Source organism: Rhineura floridana, chromosome 9, assembly GCF_030035675.1.
Source record: "Rhineura floridana isolate rRhiFlo1 chromosome 9, rRhiFlo1.hap2, whole genome shotgun sequence".
Taxonomy (NCBI): Eukaryota; Metazoa; Chordata; class Lepidosauria; order Squamata; family Rhineuridae; genus Rhineura; species Rhineura floridana.
Window position 1 is genome coordinate 36339440 of NC_084488.1, and position 20604 is coordinate 36360043.

The 20604-nt window shown below is 43.5% G+C and overlaps 1 protein-coding gene across 13 annotated transcripts in view; it reads left to right on the top strand.

The window, feature by feature from the left end:
- The window catches only part of PCM1 (pericentriolar material 1), a 108430-nt gene that overhangs the window by 26493 nt on the left and 61333 nt on the right, over window positions 1-20604 (top strand). For all 13 annotated transcript variants that reach the window (XM_061584818.1, XM_061584821.1, XM_061584812.1 and 10 more), the window contains 3 exons: window positions 531-754; window positions 19138-19286; window positions 20063-20192. In XM_061584818.1, coding sequence (XP_061440802.1) covers window positions 531-754; window positions 19138-19286; window positions 20063-20192 — 503 coding nt within the window. The remainder of the gene's footprint in view (window positions 1-530; window positions 755-19137; window positions 19287-20062; window positions 20193-20604) is intronic.

Consider the following 20604-nt stretch of genomic DNA (forward strand, 5'->3'; position numbering starts at 1 on the left):
AACTAGATTTGTAAATTGTTAAAAACTGTTTCTGAAGCAGGAAGCATACTGTGTTTTTAGATGTATGTAAGTGTTGTTATGTGCCTTCAAAACGATTATGACTTATGGTGACCCTATGAATCAGTGACTTCCAATAGCATCTGTTATAAACCACCCTGTTCAGATCTTGTAAGTTCCAGTCTGTGGCTTCCTTTATGGAATCAATCCATCTCTTGTTTGGCCTGCCTCTTTTTCTATTCCCTTCTGTTTTTCCCAGCATTAGTGTATTTGTATGTAAGTGTAGCAGGCATCATTTGAGAAGAGGGTTCCTCTTTGATGTGAGAATGGAGAATGCCTCTTTTAAGGTGGTGCTTGTCATATGCAGTTTTTGTAATCCTTTTATTAAAAATAAGATAGATATATTTTAAAAATCTGTTGTCCAATTAATTGGGGACTCCTTTTTAGCCAATTAAATGATAAATTCTAATTGATACATCAGTTAGTTGGAGTCCAAATTGTAATTAATTTCAGTCACTTGTTTTTTCTTTCAGATTGTCATTATAATAGAAAAGATGATGAGGCAGATATACCACAAGGTGAGGACGATGATGTTGATGCTGAAGGTGATAGAGCCAGTGAAGCTTCCTTATCCAGTTACAGAAGCAGTATAGCTGATGAGGCTCCTGCAGATGTAGAATTTGAGCAGAAAATTAACAGGCTTATTGCAGCAAAGCAGAAACTTAGACAACTGCAAAATCTTGTTGCTATGGTGCAGGTATGTTTTCATTTAATAAATAATTATTCTTAGTTTACTGGCAAACTTAAACTAAAACAACACTGTGTGTGTGTTTTGAAAATTAATGCAGTGTAATCTGGCTTGTTTAGGCAGGACTTCATCAGTAAATGGTGAAATGCTTTTCAGCAGTGAAATACTGAAAAAGAGTGCTTAGTTCTTAAGGCATTAAATCAACCCTTTTTTACTCTTGATTACAGACAGCCTCACAATTTTGACATATTTCTGGTATCAAGAAAAAGGGGGAACCCAGTAATGACAAACAGTGAACATTTTGAAAATTTATTTTGGACATCATCTGGTCAAATTTAGGCTACGCCTATTTCAGTGGGAAAGAGTTGCACATGCTTAATTTTTCAGTTGAAATTAATTAGACTTACATTGGCGAGGTAATGTCCAAACTGTATATTCGATATACAGATTTCCATAGATAAGAATACTATATTTCCATTCACCACATCACTTCACAAGTGGAATTTTTATCATTTAGTATGATTTGGGGAATTCATCTTGGATTGTTCATGGATTTATCGTTTTATGTGATATTGTTACCCTTTGCATATATTTAAAATTTATACTAAGAAGTATAAGGTGGGTTCTCCAGTGGGCATCAAGATAGCCCAAATGGGTATTGTCTTCCTCTCCTGTTGCTTGAAGCAGGCAAGAGTTAACACTCCAAAGGACTCTCATCTTAGCCCCTTCCACAGAGTGTCAGTTTGTTTTCCTGCCTGGCTTAAGCAGTACTGTTTTCGTCTTGCTGGTTTATATCCTTAGAATCCCAAATCTTTCCCTACTGTTTTTGATTTGTTGTGTCTGAATTTCTTTCTGAGTGGTTAGTGCTTGAATGTCGTTAACAGTTTTTTCCAAATGAATTGTGTGTGTGTCTGAGTGACTTAAATGTCCATTATGTCCGTTGGTCAGTTTATTATGTTGTTAAATTAATTGCTCTAAGCATTTGATACCCTGAATTAATTACCTAGATAATTAGCTGAGGTGTTCAAATTAATTCTGTTTTATCTAATGAAGTCTATGTATTGATTCAACTGTGACGGAGAAGACTTTTTTGAGGTGGGAAAAACTACCACCTAGCAGTGAAATGCTTAGAGCTTACCAAACATTCATCAGAGCACTCTAAAAAAAATAAAATCAGTACAGAAAGCAGCAGGACCGGTTGATGTGGTAGTGCCTTCAGCCCGCTTAGGTGATGGTTAAAAAGACAAGCTGCAGTACTGTGTGCAGAGATAGCTGCCATTTTGGGCAACAGAAAACAGCCTCACAGTCAGTGCGTGGCCCATTCACTCTTGTGGTAGCACAGAGAGAGGCTAGTAGTCAACAGCAAAGTGCTTTAAACCCTGCAAGTGATGTGGTAGCAGAGCAATCGGTGAGGAAACATGCTGCCAAAAATAAAGAGAAAAATAAAAACACAGTTTTAGCAACATTATTAGAGTGCAGAAGGCTGCCATTTTGGGCAACAGGAAACAGCCTCACAGGCAGTGGGTGGCCCATTCACTCTTGCGGTAGCACAGAGAGTGGCCAGTAATATGTACAAAAGCATTGCAAACCCTGCAGGCGATGCGGTAGGGAAAATGCCTGCAAAACTAAGGAGAAAAATAAAAATGCAGTTTTACCAACAACATTATTAGAGTGCGGAAGAGCAACTTACATGGGAGAGCAAAGTCAGCAGTGGGTGGCAACAAATGATGAGATGCTCTCTGAGGATGAAAGGGCTTCACATCCTTTGGTCCTTTTCTGCTCAAATTCAGAGGAGGAAGAAGAATTCTCTGGGATTAACACCCAGCTGGTCTGAACTTCCACAGACCTGTTTAAATACTATGCTATTGAGTAATGCTGCCACTTCTGGTCAAAACCAGCAACAACAGCATACAGATTCAGCAAAGGCAAATGGCATAAAGATTCAACACAGACATTTTATTTGCTCTCTGCTGCCATCTCAGGGATCAATCAGGAAATTCAGCTGGTGAAATATTTCCATTTAAGTCCTGCTGCATTAAATCACATTCAGTCCATGGCAATCACTCGTGACCGCGTAAGATTGTCTTCCAAAATAAAGCCTTTAACAGTGGGTCCCGTAAGTGACTGTGGAGCCCAATCCTAGATCCACACATCCTCCCACAGTGAGGACATAGGTGTCCAGATGGAAGACAGTTGCAATGAGGATTTGTTTGACGTGCTTTCCGCTTGGCTCGTTTGTCCCTTTCGCTCTGTATTCGTGCTTCTTCAAAGTCCATAGTGCCTTTGATAATAGCCAACCTCCATTTGGGACGCTCATGGGCCAAGACTTCCCAGTTCTCGATGCTCATGTTACATTTTTTTTAGGTTATTTTTAAGAACATCTTTAAACCTCTTTTGCTGTCCACCAATATTCCGTTTTCCATCCTTAAGCTGGGAGTAAAGTAGCTGCTTTGGAAGATGGTGAACAACATGGCTGGTCCAGCGAAGCTGATGTTGGAGGATTATTGTTTTGACGCTGGTGGTCTTTGCTTCTTCCAATACACGTAACTTTAGTCTGCCTATCTTCCCAAGTAATGTGCAGAATTTTCTGGAGGCAGCGTTGGTGGAATGTTTTAAGAAGTTGGGAGTGTCGTTTATAGATGGTTCATGTTTCACAGGCATACAGTACAGTTGGTAGTACAATGGCATTGTAAATAAGCATTTTGGTCTTCCTGCAAATATCCCAGTCCTTGAACACTCTACACTTCATTCGGGAGAATGCGGCACTCGCAGAGCTCAGATGATGTTGAATATCAGCACTGTCAGCTTTTACAGAGAGATGGCTGACAAGATAAGAAAAGTGATTAACATACTCCAGAGTCACACCATTAAGAGGGACTAGTTCGCATCTGCTGATGCAACACTTGTGAGTTTTTTGATATTGAGTGAGAGGCCAAGCTTTCCATATGCTGCTGTGAAGACATTTAGGATAGTTTGAAGATATTCCTCTGAATGTGCGGAGACTACATTATCATTGGCATACAGGAACACCCCGCTATACGGACCTTCACTTAACGTACACACTCGCTTTTACGGACATACTCCATACTCCACCATGCCCCTGTTTATGTACGCTTGCTTCACACTTACGGACACTTAACAGTGCGTGGGGGTGGAAATAGACGTGATTGTGCCACCGCAAATCAGCTGGGAGGTGCGTTCGCGATCAGCTGAGAGGCGCGGCAGCGCAGCAGCAGAGGCTTTAGCGCGGGGCTTTGAGGCTCCGCATGAAGGAGAGGTAAAAAAAGTTTTAAAAGGTAGTGCTTCACTTTAAGGACATTTTCGGTTTACGTACTCGCTCTGGTCCTGTTGAGTATGTTAATGCGAGGTATTCCTGTATTGAAGTTCTATGACAGAGGTTCTAATTACCTTTTTACTTTCAGCCTACTGAGATTAAAAACCTTCCATTTGTTCAATATGTGATTGCCACACAAGTGGGAAGTTTCCCCTCAACAAGGTATAGAATCATGGCAATGAAACTGGCAAATAAGGTCGGAGCAATGACACTTCCCTGTTTTCCCCAGGTAGCATGCCATCACGTGAGTTATAGCGCCATCTAGCATCCGAAGGCAAGAATGTACTGAAGTCAAGACCTGGGGTATCCATGCTCATCTCACTCCAGTTCATTCTTGCCTTTGTCTGAGGCAGTTATATCCACTTGTCGTGTGAGAATTTAGTGTTTAAGTTTGTGAAAGTTTGTGTGAGAGAGAGTGTGTGTTGGGACTGGAGGTTATTTTTGCTGGAGTTTTTTGTTCCCAGTCTTTTCCCTCCATCCTTTTTCACCTTTACCCCTTTTGTGGCTGGTTTGGGCTGGTTGTTTTTCAGTTGTGTTTCCCTCCCCCCCTTCCTCCTGCCCTGCTTGTTCGTCCTTGTTTTTTGGGAACAGCAGAGGCTGCTGGTGTCGCCTCTGCCCTTTTAGTTGGTTTTTTCCCCCTTCATGGTTTTTGGCGACACCAGGGGCTGCTTCTGTCACCTCTGCTTCTGCAGCGGCTGCTTTCCCTCCTTCAGGACTGTTACTTCGCCGCCAACAGAAGCAGTGAGTCTGAAGCTGCGGCTTCGACTCGCACCCCGCTTTACTGTGGCGGTGGCTTCTGCATTTGGCAGCAGCGGCTATCTCTTCCCTCAGAGGAGCTGCTGCGGTGCGGTTTGTACTTGCAGCGACAGCGACTCCCTCTCTCCCCATGGAGGAGCTCCCTGTACTGGCTGCTGCAGCGCGCTTAGTGCTCGCTGTGGTGGCTCCCTGCCTTCGTCCCTGCTGACAGCGACTGCAGGATGGTTGCCTTCTTACTGCCCTCTTGGAAGGGCAAGGCGGTTTTTCTCCCCTTTTTGGAGCTTGCAGCTGCGGCTCCAGTTAAAGGAGAGGCGGATACTCCTGTTAGCTGTCGGTGTGTGCGTATAGAGATCATACAAAGAAGAAATTCTAGGGACTCATGGATCAGTAAATAAGCCAGGACAGGCAAGTTTCTTGTAAGAGTCTTTACTGACAAATTCACAAAGCACAGTTCTCTCTCTCCAAACTACTTTTTCCCCCACACCAGAGCTTCTGCAAGTTCCTGCTTATCTACTTGCCCACCAGTTGCTGACCTTGGCAAACCTGGCGCTCTGTTCTGCTCTGCTTAACCCGTTTATTGCAGGTTTCCTTCTCTCACAAAAAATCCCTGTCTGTGAGTCTCACAGCTTGCTTTACTGAACAACAGCCCCCACCTGAGACTCACAGATTACAAAACTACATGTTCATTGTTACATTTATACAATCTTAACTTGTCATTACAATACACTTCAGTACATGTTTCCTTACAGTATCTATTTACATTTCCATTTCAGTTTTTGTTCTTTATTCATACAAGTTTTACAGAGTTTTTGTTCACTTTTATTTGATAACACTCATTTATATTTCATTCTTCAATACAGTATTTCCACATGAGATCCATTGTTTCTTTGTCTATTGGCCCTTCTTTTTCCCATTCTACAGGATATTCATCTGTCTCATCATTCTTTTGTGTAACATTAAATGTGAATCTATGAGGTGGTTTTCCTTTCGTTTTTCTTTCTGACCGTCTAACAGTATCTATTTCCATTTCTTCCTCACTCTCAATTTTACTTGGTCCTGCACCTGTGTCTGCACTTGTTCCTGCACTAGTACCTGGCACCTCTTTATCTTGCATTGCCATGTCTTCACTCCTCAGTCTTTTCACAGTACGTTTGCCACTTTGAATTAAGTCAGTCAATGCGGTTCTTAATGGTATTTGATGCCCAAAAGGAACATCTGCTGCTTCCTGCTTGCTTGCACCATCAAGTATTACTGTTTGACTGTCTCTCCAAGGTTTATCTATCACCTTTATGCTTCTACTTAACACTACTTGTTGTTTCTCAGGCAACCAAATTCTATAATATGAATTCTGAAATCCCAAAATACGACCTGCCTGAGCTCTTGAAGCTAATTTACCATGTCTTTTCTGCTTTGACACATGCACCCAGCATTTTGCTCCAAAATGCTCTATGTGTTTTACCCTGGGTTTTCTTCCAGTCAGTTTCTCATATGGAGACATGCCTATTACTCTGTGCACAAGGCGGTTCTGAATGTAAGCAGTGTATAGAATACATTCACCCCAATAAGTGTTATTCATATCTGCATCAGCCAGCATGGCTCTCATTGAATCCTGCAGTGACCGGTTCCTCCTTTCTGCAGTTCCGTTGGAGGATGGGCTGAAGGGAGCAGTGAGACTTTGTATTATTCCCTTCTTTTCCAAATATGTTTTAAATGAATTACTGGTAAATTCCCCACCTTGATCTGATTTGATATTTTTGATAACAACCCCATATTGTGTCTCTGTCCTCTGTATAAATGCCTTTAATTTGTCTTCTGCTTCACTCTTCTTTTTCAATAAGAATACATGTGTAAATCTGGAAAAATCATCTACAATCACTAAATAGAATCTTGCCCCACCTTTTGAACACTGGAAAGGTCCAGCCAAATCCACATGTATGAGCTGATAGGGTTTAGTGGTAGTACTTTCACAGCTCTTATTTACAGGAGTCACAGTCATTTTTGTTTTATAGCATACCTCACATTCATCCACATGCTCACAATGTGTTAGTTCCAAATCTTGACTATGCGTTGGAGTATTTTTCACTTTCTCAAAATGTGCGTGCCCTAATTTTCTGTGCCATTCATGTATGCAATTTTCGTGTTTGTTTTTATTTACTCCTATCCAGGCACACATGGGTTTATCAAGCTTGCTCTCTACCATAAACATTTGGTTCTGTAATTTCCCTTGCATACAGATTTCACCATCTTTTCTCCCAAAACATCTATCCCCTTCAAATGTAATTTTACAACCTATTTGAGCTAGTTTTCGTACCGATAGAATGTTATATTTTAAACCAGAAACTAATAACACATCTGTCAATATAGTTCCCAAATTACTTAACTTGAGCGTGCCTCTTGCAATTGGGTCCTGAGTCGATCCGTCAGCCAGATAAATCTTCTCCTGTATTGGCTTTGATGTGTAAAATAAACTAGAGTCTGTGATCAGGCAATTAGACGCTCCGCTGTCTAACAGCCATTTAGAGTTAATCAGTTCATTGTCCTCCTTGGTAATAAAGTTCACGCTTGTTCTCTGACGTCCAAAGTCCCTGTTACTTCTCTTCTTACTTAAACAATGTCTCTGTATATGTCCTTGGGACCCACAAAAATAACATTTTATTCTCTTGCCTGTTTCTTTGATATTGATGTTGTTGTACAGCCTCAGTCTCTTTTAATTCAGTCTTCTTACTCTCTTGTCTCCTATTCCATTCTTGTTGAAGTTTTTGTTCTACAAAGTCCAAATTTAAATTTCCGTCTGGTAAAGTTTCTAAGCTCGAGACCATTACATCCCATTTTCGATCAAATGAAGATAACAGTATATAGACCATCTGAATGTCACTATGATGCACTCCTCTTTCTTGAAGTTCAGCAAATAATCTACGAAATTCAGCCAGATGCTCTGTCATAGTCACTTCATCTGTAAAACGCATCTGATAAAGTTTCCTTGCTAAACACAGCCAGCTCCCTGCGGTTTGCTGCACATGAGCGGCCCTTAGCTTCTCCCACATTTGATTAGCTGTCGGCTCATTACTCACCAGCAACAGTTGAGAATCAGACAGCCCCAGAGTAATAAAAGCCTTCGCTTTCTCATCTTTCTTCGTCCACGCTGCTGAAGGAGCTGCCGGAGGGGTTTTTTATTTATTTATTTATTTTATTATTATTATTTTATTACATTTCTAGACCGCCCTATAGCAGAAAGCTCTCAGGGCGGTGTACAACAAATAAAATCACAATTAAAATATGAGCAAGTGTGAAAAATATAACATGATAAAAATCCGAAATAGAATTGCCATGAGTTTATAAATTAAAATCCATATTAGGTTTAAAATTAAATTTAAAATGTTTAAAAAGCCTGGGCGAAAAGGTAGGTTTTTACCTGGCGCCGAAAAGATAACAAAGAAGGCGCCAGGCGTATCTCGTCTGGGAGGGCATTCCATAGTTCGGGGGCCACCACCGAGAAGGCCCTAGATCTAGTTGTTGATCTCCGGGCCTCTTTATGAGTTGGGACCCGGAGAAGGGCCTTCGACATCGAGCGTAGTGAACGGGTAGGTACATAGCGAGAGAGGCGTTCCACCAGGTATTGCGGTCCGATGCCGTTTAGGGCTTTATAGGTAAGAACCAACACTTTGAATCTGGCCCGGAAACATATCGGTAGCCAGTGCAGCTGCGCCAGGACAGGTGTTATATGGTCAAATTTCTTTGTCCCAGTGAGAACTCTGGCCGCAGCATTTTGCACTAGCTGAAGTTTCCGAACCGTCTTCACAGGTAGCCCCACGTAGAGTGCATTACAGTAGTCCAATCTAGAGGTTACCATAGCATGGATAACTGAGGCGAGATTCTCCCTGTCCAGATAGGGTTGTAGTTGGGCTACCAGCCGAAGCTGGTAGAATGCATTCCGTCCCACCGAGGCTACCTGAGCCTCAAGTGACAGGAGCGGATCTAATAAGACCCCCAAACTACGTACCTGCTCCTTTAGGGGGAGTGTAACCCCATCTAGGGCAGGTCGAACGTCAACCATCTGGGCAGAGGGCCCTCCCACCAACAGCATCTCAGTCTTGTTAGGATTGAGTTTCAGTTTATTAGCTCTCATCCAGCCCATTATCGCGGCCAGGCAGTGGTCTAGTACATCAACAGCCTCACCTGACGAAGATGAAAAGGAGTAGTAGAGCTGCGTATCATCAGCATATTGCTGGAAACGCACTCCAAAACTCCTGATGACCTCACCCAGCGGCTTCATATAGATATTGAAAAGCATGGGGGACAGAACTGAACCCTGTGGGACTCCATATTGGAGTACCCAGGGACTCGAGTAATGTTCCCCCAGCATCACCTTCTGGAGACGATTCCCGAGATAGGAGCAGAGCCACCGCCAAGCAGTGCCTCCCACTCCTAAATCCGTAAGTCGCTCCAGAAGGATACCATGGTCGATGGTATCAAACGCCGCTGAGAGATCAAGGAGAACCAACAGAGTTACACTCCCTCTGTCTTTCTCCCGACAGAGGTCATCATACAGGGCGACCAAGGCCGTTTCTGTACCAAACCCCGGCCGAAAGCCCGATTGAAATGGGTCCAGATAATCAGTTTCATCCAAGAGAGCCTGGAGTTGGCGAGCGACCACACGCTCTAGGACCTTGCCCAGGAATGGAACATTTGCTACCGGCCTATAGTTGTCCAAATTATCAGGGTCCAAGGAGGGTTTTTTTAGGAGCGGTCTCACCACCGCCTGTTTCAGGCAGGATGGGACCACTCCCTCTCGTAAAGAGGCATTAATCACCTCCTTGGCCCAGCCGGCTGTTCCATTCCTGCTAGCTTTTATTAGCCATGAGGGGCAAGGATCCAGAGCAGAAGTGGTCGCCCGCACCTGTCCAAGCACCTTGTCCACATCCTCGAGCTGTACCAACTGAAACTCATCCAGTAAAACAGGACAAGACTGTGCTCTGGACACCTCATTAGGATCAACTGCTACAATAATGGAGTCAAGGTCCCGGCGGATGTTCATGATCTTATCACGAAAGTGTCGCGCAAACTCATTACAGCGGGCAATTGATGGTGTTATTGCGTCCTGGGGACCAGAGTGTAAAAGTCCCCGGACAACTTTATAAAGTTCTGCTGGGCGGTTAAGAGATGACTGAATAGAGACAGCAAAGTATTGCTTCTTTGCTGCTCTCACTGCCTTTCTACGACATCATTCAAATCTTCTTTAATCAGAACTACTCTCATTCTCCATTTCCAGCTGGAGTAGTTTACAGCATTCAGTCTCTCCATCGGCATCCCGGATGACAGGTTTACAGCCATGTTGTCCACTCTTACTTGCCTCTTTCTCGCACTTTCTTTTCTCTGCAGCAACGTCACTCGAACCCCTTACTTTGTATGATAAGCTGGGCCCATAACCCCTGTCGGTGTGTGCGTATAGAGATCATACAAAGAAGAAATTCTAGGGACGCATGGATCAGTAAATAAGCCAGGACAGGCAAGTTTCTTGTAAGAGTCTTTACTGACAAATTCACAAAGCACAGTTCTCTCTCTCCAAACTACTTTTTCCCCCACACCAGAGCTTCTGCAAGTTCCTGCTTATCTACTTGCCCACCAGCTGCTGACCTTGGCAAACCTGGCGCTCTGTTCTGCTCTGCTTAACCCGTTTATTGCAGGTTTCCTTCTCTCACAAAAAATCCCTGTCTGTGAGTCTCACAGCTTGCTTTACTGAACAACATTAGCTTGGCCCGCCTAGAGTGCGTGACAGTGGCTCTTCCTTCCTTCATTGACTGCGGGGGTGGTTGCTTCTTTACTGCCCCTCCAGATGGCCTCCTCTACTACTGTGATGGCCGCCATTGTCCTCCCCTGAAGGGCCTGATAGACTCGGTGGCCGCCATTTTGTTTTCTACCTTTCCCTCCTTTTAATCAACAGCCTTTTTTGTTTACTTACTGTTTTCCCGCACTTTTTTTCTAAGGTATTTTTTCTTAGAGACTTTATATACACCCTCCACATATTACAACTTTCAGCATTGTGTGGTCAGTGTATCAGTATTAATACAGGGGATCATATAGGGCATATTTCTACTAATGTTGTTCTTATTTTAAAAAAAAAGAAGAAGAAAAAGAACAGGTCCAGGAGGCGGAGAGGCTACCAGATATATAAGTGCACAGGAGCAGTACTGCACCTCTCCCACTGTGTGCTTGTGCCTGAGCTTTGACTTCATGGTATCTCATCGCTAGCAGTGCACTTGGGGCTGTACTGCTCCTCTCGTCTGTGGGTGTGTAATGGTGCCCCTTTTATAACGCACCCCTCTTTTAGTGCATGGGTTGACAACAGATACCGCACCCTCCATCCTTGTGCGTGTATATTATGGCAGATCAGCGGCCAAATGATGTACTTCCGGGTGGAAGTACACTTGGGGCTGTACCACTCCCCTTGTCCATGGGTGTGTACCGGTGCTCCCTGTTCACACTGCATCCCTCTTCTAGTGCGTGTGTTTGACTAAAGATACCACATTCCTCACTCACATGGGTGTATAACATCTCGGTTCAGGCACCAGGCAAAGGTGAGTGTATGCCAGGCGACAGGTGAGTGTATGCCATGTTGATCACTCTCTGTCCTTCCCTCACATATCAGTCCATTAGGAGGTGCAAGGCCTCAAGTACAGGACCTCCTTGCACCAGGTCGCCTCTATTTTGCTGGCTGCCAGCCAGGCATGCAATGTGCCTACACTGCCAGTGAGTCCTTTTCAGAGGTTACAACCCAGACATCTGGCACTGTTGGGGCCAGCCTCAGCTTCCACTACCCCTTCAGTTTTCACTTGCCTGTTGATGCTACTGTCTTGTCACTACCTCAGATGACTTGCCTTTTTGCTGCAAGTACTTTGCTTGGGCCGTAGTTGATGGTGTTTGGATATTCTGGACCTTGGCTACATCTCTGGGCTACCTTCAGAGTTGAACCGCTCCTATCTGCTGTGTGCACTTGGTTTTATCCCTTGGCTGGATTTCATGGCTGCATTTAGAGCTCTAAATGGCACCTTGGCGAAGATTGCAAACTGATGGCATCCCCAGTTAAGTAGTCCGCTGCTGCAGCTGCGGAACCATGATGAGTTATCCACGGTTCCTGTCCGGTCAGATACATAACCATTGTGGAAGGACACTCTCACTGCCCCTCCCCACTGTGTGCGATGATTTTTGCTCTTAGTGGTTGCTCCACTTCCCTCATGAACCATGATAAGTATCCACGGTTCCTGTCAGGCCAGAGACAAGACCAGTGCGGAAGGACACTCTCAATGCCCCTCCACACTGTGTGCGATTATTTTGGTTCTTAGAGGTCGCTCCCCTCAGTGGTGTGCAGTTAGGTTTGGCCTCATGAGTCAATGCTCCCTCTACCGATGTAATTGTTGGTTTGCCTTTGCCTGTATTTGGAACTAATTAGAGGCAGATTTCTTCTCCTGCCTCTGTTGGGCAGTTTTTGGCCTCGCTATTACCGCTCCCCTCTACCTTGGGTAATTATGTTTTGCTTGGCCGCATTCAGAGCTCCTATGGGCTCGGCCCTCTCCCCTCTTCTGGGTTGGGTCCTTTTTTGGTCTCACCAATCCAGCCTTTGACTGCATTTGGAGCTCATTAAAGATCAGACCTCCACCCTCTTGGGGTGGGGTCATTTTGGGTCTCGATATTCCTCTATACTCCTCTTCCCATGCAGATGTTGATATATGGTATGGGTCTGCTTCCTTCTGCTGTGTGTGCGTATTTGTGGCCAGATCACCCTGTGTTGGTTTTCTAAATGTCATCATTTAGGCACAGCGCAGTAATAGGCAGCGATAGCCATTTCTTCAGATGTAAGTGATAGGCAGCAGCACCCACTTCAGCAGCAGTCAGTGATATGCAGCAGTAGCCTTTTCAGCAGCCGTCAGTTCCATGTTTCGCATAGCCTGCGTCAGAAGGAATTCTGCTGGAACGAATGCTGCATTCAATTTGGGCTGCACAAGGTGTGCATTGACCCTAAGGTAGGCAAGGCTGTCCTATAGTGAATATAGCAGCCAAACGTGGGCCTTCTAAGTATTCCTCCTCAGCAATTGCACCTGAGCAGCAAGGTTGGTGTTGACGCTGAGGGTGCTGATGCTGCTTGTGGAACGTAATGAGCGCTTTCTTAGTCAGTCCAGTGACTGTGGAAGGGCTTAGCCTGTCACTCAGAACCCTGGGGATAGGGCCTAGTTGCTACCTAGACTCCTTGGGCAGAAAACGGTGTAGCCCTCTGCTGAGGAATTCCTGTCATTCTGTCTAGTGACTGGGAAAAGGGGCCCAGCTAGTTCTCCAGAAGCTTTGGCCAGAGAGATGTCATAGTCCTCAGCTTGGAATTATGTCTGATCTTTTGCATTGAAAGCAATATTTGATTTCCCATTTTTTTCTTAGGCCTGAAGTAATAGCAGGCTGCTTCCAGGGGCAACAGTGGTACAACGTGTGCCTCCTCTAGGGGCCTTGGTGTACCTGAAATATACGGCTGGCTTTTCGAGCTACAGCTCAAATCCCTACTCTGTCCCTTTGAACAGTTGCTGGCCTTCATGGCCGTTGGTGTAAACTTGGCAGGATTTATAACTTGGTGACCCCTTTAGGGGCCTCAGATACTCAAATTGCATCAGCCTCAGTTGTAGGTTTCAGCCCTCCATATCTCTGTGTGAACCTTTGCAGGCCCTCATAGCTGACTGTGTAGCATTTTTTCTTGGTAACTGATGCTTAGCAGAATAACATCATGAACCTGGTGGCTAGGGGAGTCATCACCAGCAGATCCCTGGGTGATATCGTCTATTACAAATTCCATGCAGCCTCATTATGGCTCATTTCGAGGTTCAGCGAACTGGATTCTGTTCACTAGCTGTTTGCGTAACTTCCTTCTAGATTAATCACATAGTCTAAGCTCACGGTTACTTACATAAGTCTGTCCTAAGGTGCAGTTCTCCTGGTAGATGGGGATTGCCCACTTGAGTCCTGACCATCATCAGTACTTCCCTGGGTGACTATAACAGTTTAACATTTCTTATTACAGTTATCAAACATTGAGTTTTAGTAAGGCTTACTTCAGTGTTTATCTTGTGTATCTGGAGCTGAGAGCAGTCCACCTGACCCTTGCATCTTCCAGTCATGACATCTCCTGCGTGAAACTATGTAAAAGTTAGAAAGGGGGCATTGAAGCTCTTTCTCTTTGGGTGGAGACCACACTATTATGCTATCATTATATTGGGCTGAGAGTCACCTGTCCTCGAACAGAGATTACTTCAGTGGGGCTCGGAAGGTCACGGCAGATTGGCTGAGCAGGCAACAAGTGATCCCAGGGGACTGGAAAATACATCTGGCAGTATTTCATCTCCTTCAACTAGTTTTGACAGCTTGACAGTGGAGCTGCTTGTTTGAGTCACAACTCTTGACTTCCCTGGTGCTTCTCCTGGTACTTAGACACAAGGGTGGAGTCCGTAGAGGCCCTTGGGAACTCCTGATTGGACCATCTCCTATTTGGTTCCTTCCAGGGCAGAGCACTGTGGAAGTTGTGGCACTACGGGACCTTATGTACTGGCCGCGTCGACTGTGATTCTCAGATCAGCTTGCCCTATTAATAGCAGTTCGTTGGTGGCTGCCATCGAGATCAGATCCAATGACATTAGGTCTTCCTTTGCATTGTCCAATCTGGCACCCAGATTCTGACTGGTTGCGTCTGATGGCTTGGTGTTGGAGTGGACACAGCTGATCTGCGCAGGCCTATAACAGAAAGGTACTGATACAATGCTGGTGTCTAGAAGGCCATCAACAAATCACATCTACCAGACTGCATGGTCTGCCTTCTTTGACAGGTATGCTTCCAGGGCTCTTCCACCTTCATGAGCCACATTACAACAAGTCTTCCAGCGTCTTCATAGAGGTCTGAAGATGGGAGTGACAGCTAACACCTTGTGTCTCCAGGCTTAGTTTGATTACCCTTCGAGTGCTTAAATGGCCTTGCATCCAATGATTGTAGGTTCTTCCTAGGCAGCTGCCCTCCTTCCGTCGGCAGTGTGTCACTATTTTCCTTCCTGGAGTTTACCAAAGTTCCTGCAAGCCCTGCAGTGACCTCCCTTGGAGCCTCTTAGGTCAGTACCATTTTGACTGTTGACCTCCAAGGTCCTGTTTCTTGTGGCGGTCACCGCGACGAGAAGAGTTTCAGAGTTGGGAGCTTTGTCATTGACACGCCATCTTTGCATCGCCCATAAGGACTCAGTTGTGCTGAGTCCAGATCCAACCTTTTGTTCCAGAGTCAATTCAGTTTTCCTCTACAGTTAGGACATTGGTCTTCCCTCGCTCTGTCCTAAGCCCGTCCATCCACTGGAGAAGACCTGGCACTCTTTTGATGTTCGGAGGGCCCTCAAGTCCTGCCTGTCTCAAACCTAGGACATAAGATTAATGGATTCACTGTTTGTATCCTTTCACCATGGTCACTGGGGAAGAAAGGTTTCTAACTCCACCGTGTTTTGTTGGTTGCGCGCCTGCCTTACGCTGGCTTACAAGGCGCTTAAGCTTCCAGTGCCTAGTAAAATAATGGCACACTTGACTAGGTTGGTTGCCATTATGGCTGCATTTGCATCCAATGCACCTCTTGCAGATATTTGCAGAGTGGCTGTATAGTCTACTCCAGATTCCTTTCTCAAGCATTACAAGATAGATCGCTACACTTCTGCCGATGCCTCTTTTGGGAGGTGTGTTCTGCAACAGGTCCTTTCTCATATGTAATCAGTGCTATTCCATGCTGTTCCACAGCAACATCTTACTACTCACCTAGACTCCTTGGGCAGTAGTGGCCACTGTTGTCAAGTACTATATATGGGGCCAATTTGGGCACTTCCTCATCAGGAGGTGAAGAGTTTGCAGGGTTCCCGCCTCCCCATTCAGTAATCAGAAGCTGCAGTCAGCCTCTCAAAGGCAGAGAGGCTGCACTATATTATAGTGTGAGTAATTGTTTTCCATAATGTCCCATACTGGGTTGCCAGTTCGGGGTTATTTGGACCCCAGAATGTTCATACAGTGTTCAAGAGTTATATAGACATGTCTGTGGAGACTGTTAGTTTTTTTTCCCTCAGAACACACCAGAATATTGACCCTTTGGAAATATTCCTAGAGGACCAGAAGCATATAAGTTATTATCAGTTACCTCATGAGCTTCATGAAAATGTGAAGGTTATTTTTAGCAGTTGGCCCTGTGGTATTTTTATTTGGAAGTTTTTTCAAGAGTAGCAGCAAATAGCACAAGTTTGCTCTTCTGGAGAGCTGCATTCCTTAATAATTGAAGGAATGGATATCTTATCAATTCTTGAGGAGTTTAAGGGTCCTCTGTATGATGCCCTATTATCCTCTGCAATGACATATTCACTATTATTTTACCAGGGGTTTCGGTTCATTAGCTAAAGAACTGTTGGAATGGTGCTGATGTTCAATTCATTACTTACTCTTCACCATCAGGTTCCAGGGCAGCGTAAAAGAGTTTATAGATTAATACTGCAACCTGTGGAACAAATTAACCTTGGTAGGGCTTACTACTCTGCACAACTTGGTAACTTGGCTAAGGCTTACACACATGCAATTCTGTTTCGTTACTCCCTTGAGGAAGTTCAGTAGCAAATTTAATCCATGTTTTACATGTAAATTAATTTGTCTTTATTCCTTGTGTTCGAAAGATAGTTTTTTATATAGGTGTTTTGTTTTTTGTTTTTTAGAATATGAGCAACAGAATTGAAGGTAAACACATGCTTCTTATATAATCCCTAACCCACTGGAAATTAAGGCTACCTGGTGTTCTGTTGTTCTTGTTGTATTAATTTAAACAGCAGTTTAAGTTTCAGATTACTGGCACTCAGAATTTTTTTTATTGGGCTTTATGGGTAAACAAAAAGAAAAGAAATATGGAAGAATAATATTATATATGATTACGGCAGCAAGATTATTATATGCACAAAAGTGGAAAATGGAATCAGTACCAACAATGGAAGAATGGCTATTGAAATTAATGGACTTAGTCGAGATGGACAAATTGACATGCCTTCTCAGAGAAAAAACGATAGATACATTTCTTAAGGAATGGAAGCCTCTTTTGGACTTTTTGTTGAAAGAAAAAAATGAAATGATGATAATGGGATTTGACGATTAATCAAGATAGACTATGGAAAAAAGTGAATTTTGTATGTTTTAGGGGTCAAGTTTGATATATATTATGTACCTATAGCTGATCTGTAACAAATCGGAAGTCAAGTTTTTTTTTCTTTTTATTTTTGTTGTATTGTTTTTGTTTGATTTTGTTGTGTTTGTTTTATAAAAAATTGAATAATAAAAATTATTACAAAAAAAAAAGATTACTGGCACTCAGCAGGTTCTTGTAGCATGGCAATATTTCAGGGATTGCTTTGAAGGTATGAGAAGTTTCACCTAGTTGGAGTTCCCCTGGCTGCTTTTGAAACACTCAGGAGGTTTGATTGTATAAATTACCAAGTGTCCATTAGCGAGTTCCTTCTAGCTGGAGCTTCTCTGGCTGCTTCTGAAGCATTCAGGGGGTTACCTTACTCTGCACCTGGCTCATTCAATAAGAGCACCAGCTTGCTTACACAGCACATTCAACAATTGTTCCTCTACAGCAGCCACTTGGGCAAACCCAGATACATTTATCAAGTACTATAAGATGGATGTTTATGCATTTGCAGAGGCAGCCATAGGGAGGAGAGTTCCTTAGCAGGTGCTGCCGGATCATTAAGGGGCATGTACCCACCCACGCGGAAGGTCAGCTTTGGAACATTCCACTTGGAGATGTCCTGGTGCCCACTGGAGAAGGAACCTTTTACTCAGCAGAAAGGTGTTTCTCTGGGGGCACCAGGACACCGCCAAGGCCCACCCTGGGATGTCACATGAGAATGAATAACACAAGGTAAATGGGGGAAGGTTGAAGGGTCAGGGAACTGACCTAGTATATTTCATGGTGGCTTCAGTAAATTCAATGTTATTTTGAGTCATGATGTTAGTGTTATAAGTGTAATACTTTCAATCTTGGCCAGATGGCGAAGTGACACTCCATGGGAGGGGCTAAGATGAGAGTCCTTTGGAGTGTTAACTCTTTCCTACCTCTAGCAACAAAAGAGGAAGACAATACCCCCTTGGTGGTGTCCTGGTGCCTCCAGAGAAACACCTGGTGTGTAAAAGGGTTCTATCCAAAGGCTCATTTTCTCCATTTGAAGCTTCCTGTATTGGAGGAAGCAAACCTTTGGATCCAGTCCATAATTAAGTGACTTCGTTTGGTGTTCTTAATTATTTTTCAGATTTCCCTTCCATTATTTTTGATAAATACGGACTGTGCTAAATTGCGTAACAGCTAAGAATAAGTCAAATAGGTCTGGTTCTCACATAATGCAATGCCATAGTTTGTTTAGCCCAAGAGTGGTTTGTTTGGACATCTGAACCCAGTTCAGGAGACTAACAATTGAGATTGAAGGAGATTCTACAACTTTCCTACAAAACTTAAGCACTACCATTCTAAGTTTCATTCAGATAAGTAGAAATGGTACATAAATACTTCTACAGTACTGAATAGTTAATTTATTCAATATTGATTTTCAGTTTTTCATTTTCATCTTTATGTAATTATGTAATGATAACCATCCTTGCTACCACATGATGATGGGTGCAGTGGGGGAGTCGGTCTGCAGAGACTCTAGGCACTAGGAAAGTTCTCAAGAGTGCCATGGTACCAACCATTATGCTTATGCTGGATTTCTGCTGCCCACCACATCTAGTGTTAACTAACAATCTATGAAGTATACTAAACCATTTAAGAGTCCTTTATGACTTCACAAAGCGACATAAATGTATTTGAAACTGAAGTAAATGGCAAAAACAGTTTTCAGAAATGGCTTCTGGTTTGCAGTCTACTATTAGAAAATTAAAAAATTCTACTGGGTGATCTCAGGCCCTTGGGCTCTATCAATGTGCTCAGTTGATCTGACCATAATTATTTCATCAGAGTCACAGAAAGTACTTGATAAGAGTGCAAAGCGCTTGTGTGATCTTCTCCCACAATTACTTGTCTCATATATCTTTTCTACATTTCTCCACCATTAAATTTTCGTTGTGTGTTTTTAGTAAACAGTGTGTGACTATGCCAAGTGTGCAGCATGAGTCTTTGGCTCCAGTGCATCTGAAGGCAAATAACTCCTTTGGATGGGGCTGGGGAGGAAAAGAGTGGGGAGCTCAGTGAGATCATTGCTGGAGTGACTGTTGCTTTTTTTAGGATGATGAGGGGGAGCTAGAGGCTGCAGGACAGGACAACATGGATCAACTATTTCTGGCTGAAGAGGAAAAAGAGCAGCAGCAGCCAAACAATATTCGAACTAGTGCAAACAAGTCACAGAAAGGTGTGGTTCTAAATGAAAAAGCAAGGTACAGTCTCTTTTACCTGGATTAAAATTACTGATGGGGCAGATTTACTGACAGGAGTTGAGGGGATTATCTATTGCAAGGCTTTTTTCAGAGTCCACTTGAGCATTGCAGAGTCTGAAAACGTGCACGGCTGCACCCAGTGCCTTCCTGGAATTACTGGGATTCTCCCTGCCTGCCAGTACTCTTTTACTGACTTTACTTCTTGTGAGGCCCAGTAACCCATACACCATGCATGAATGATGCTGTCTAAGGCAGGGGTGTGGAATGTGTGGCTCTCCAGCTGTTGTACTTCAACTCCCAGTCAGCATGGCCAAAGCTTAGGGGTGATGGGAGTTGGAGTCCAGGAATTCCTGGAGGACCACAGGTTCCCTACACCATGTCTAAGGCCTCACATGCCCTTCTCAATCTAGGTGGAACTGTCTTGGACATGCATCCCTGCCTTTGGTATGTTGTATACTAGGAGGGGTGCAGGGAGGACTGTAAGCCCCGTAACTCTCCTGACGGCCTCATTGGGAATGCTGTGGGACCAGGAGGCTGTGCCAATTCAGAATGGATTGGTTTTAGAAATGAATACGTTTCAGACTTCTAGAGTGGATGTTCTCCAGATTAATCTTTTTTTTCCAGATCCATTGCAAATTAGATGGGGGTGGATGATTGCCCAGTCAGATGGTGATGCTGATGATTTTTTATTAGATGTCCTGCGATCACTTCAGTGTGCTTCCGTATATAATTCTTGTTCAAGAAAATGGTAATATGAGACAGTTTTATTATTCTAGAGAGAAATTTTATGAAGCCAAACTTCAGCAGCAACAGAGAGAACTGAAACATCTCCAAGAAGAAAGAAAGAAACTGATAAAAATTCAAGAAAAAATCCAAGTGCTGCAGAAGGCTTGTCCTGATCTTCAAGTAAGTAGAATGGTGGTCTAGCATGGGAGAGTGAAATAAGAAGTTCCAAAGGCAATTCTGCTTGGCATCTCATTGACAAGATGATTAATCCCAGCTTTTATTCATTTAAGAAAAGGGATGATGGGAGTGTTAGTCTTTGTGGGTATAATGCTAAGTTTTAAGTGTATTGTTGCCAATATATTAAAAGATCAGAAAACAATGAGAAAAAGACGTATGTTTGAAAGAGATGATGGATCTGTAAACAGTTGTATGAGCAGTTAAGAAACTTGGAGCATTAGTTTATATACATCAGTCTTGTTTGGCTTGCAAACTGTTTTCCCAGGATGCAGCCTTCCTGAAATAAAAAATTGGTTGCATCATTAAAAGGCAATGATGCTACAGATGTCATTAATTTGTGAAATGTTCTTATTAA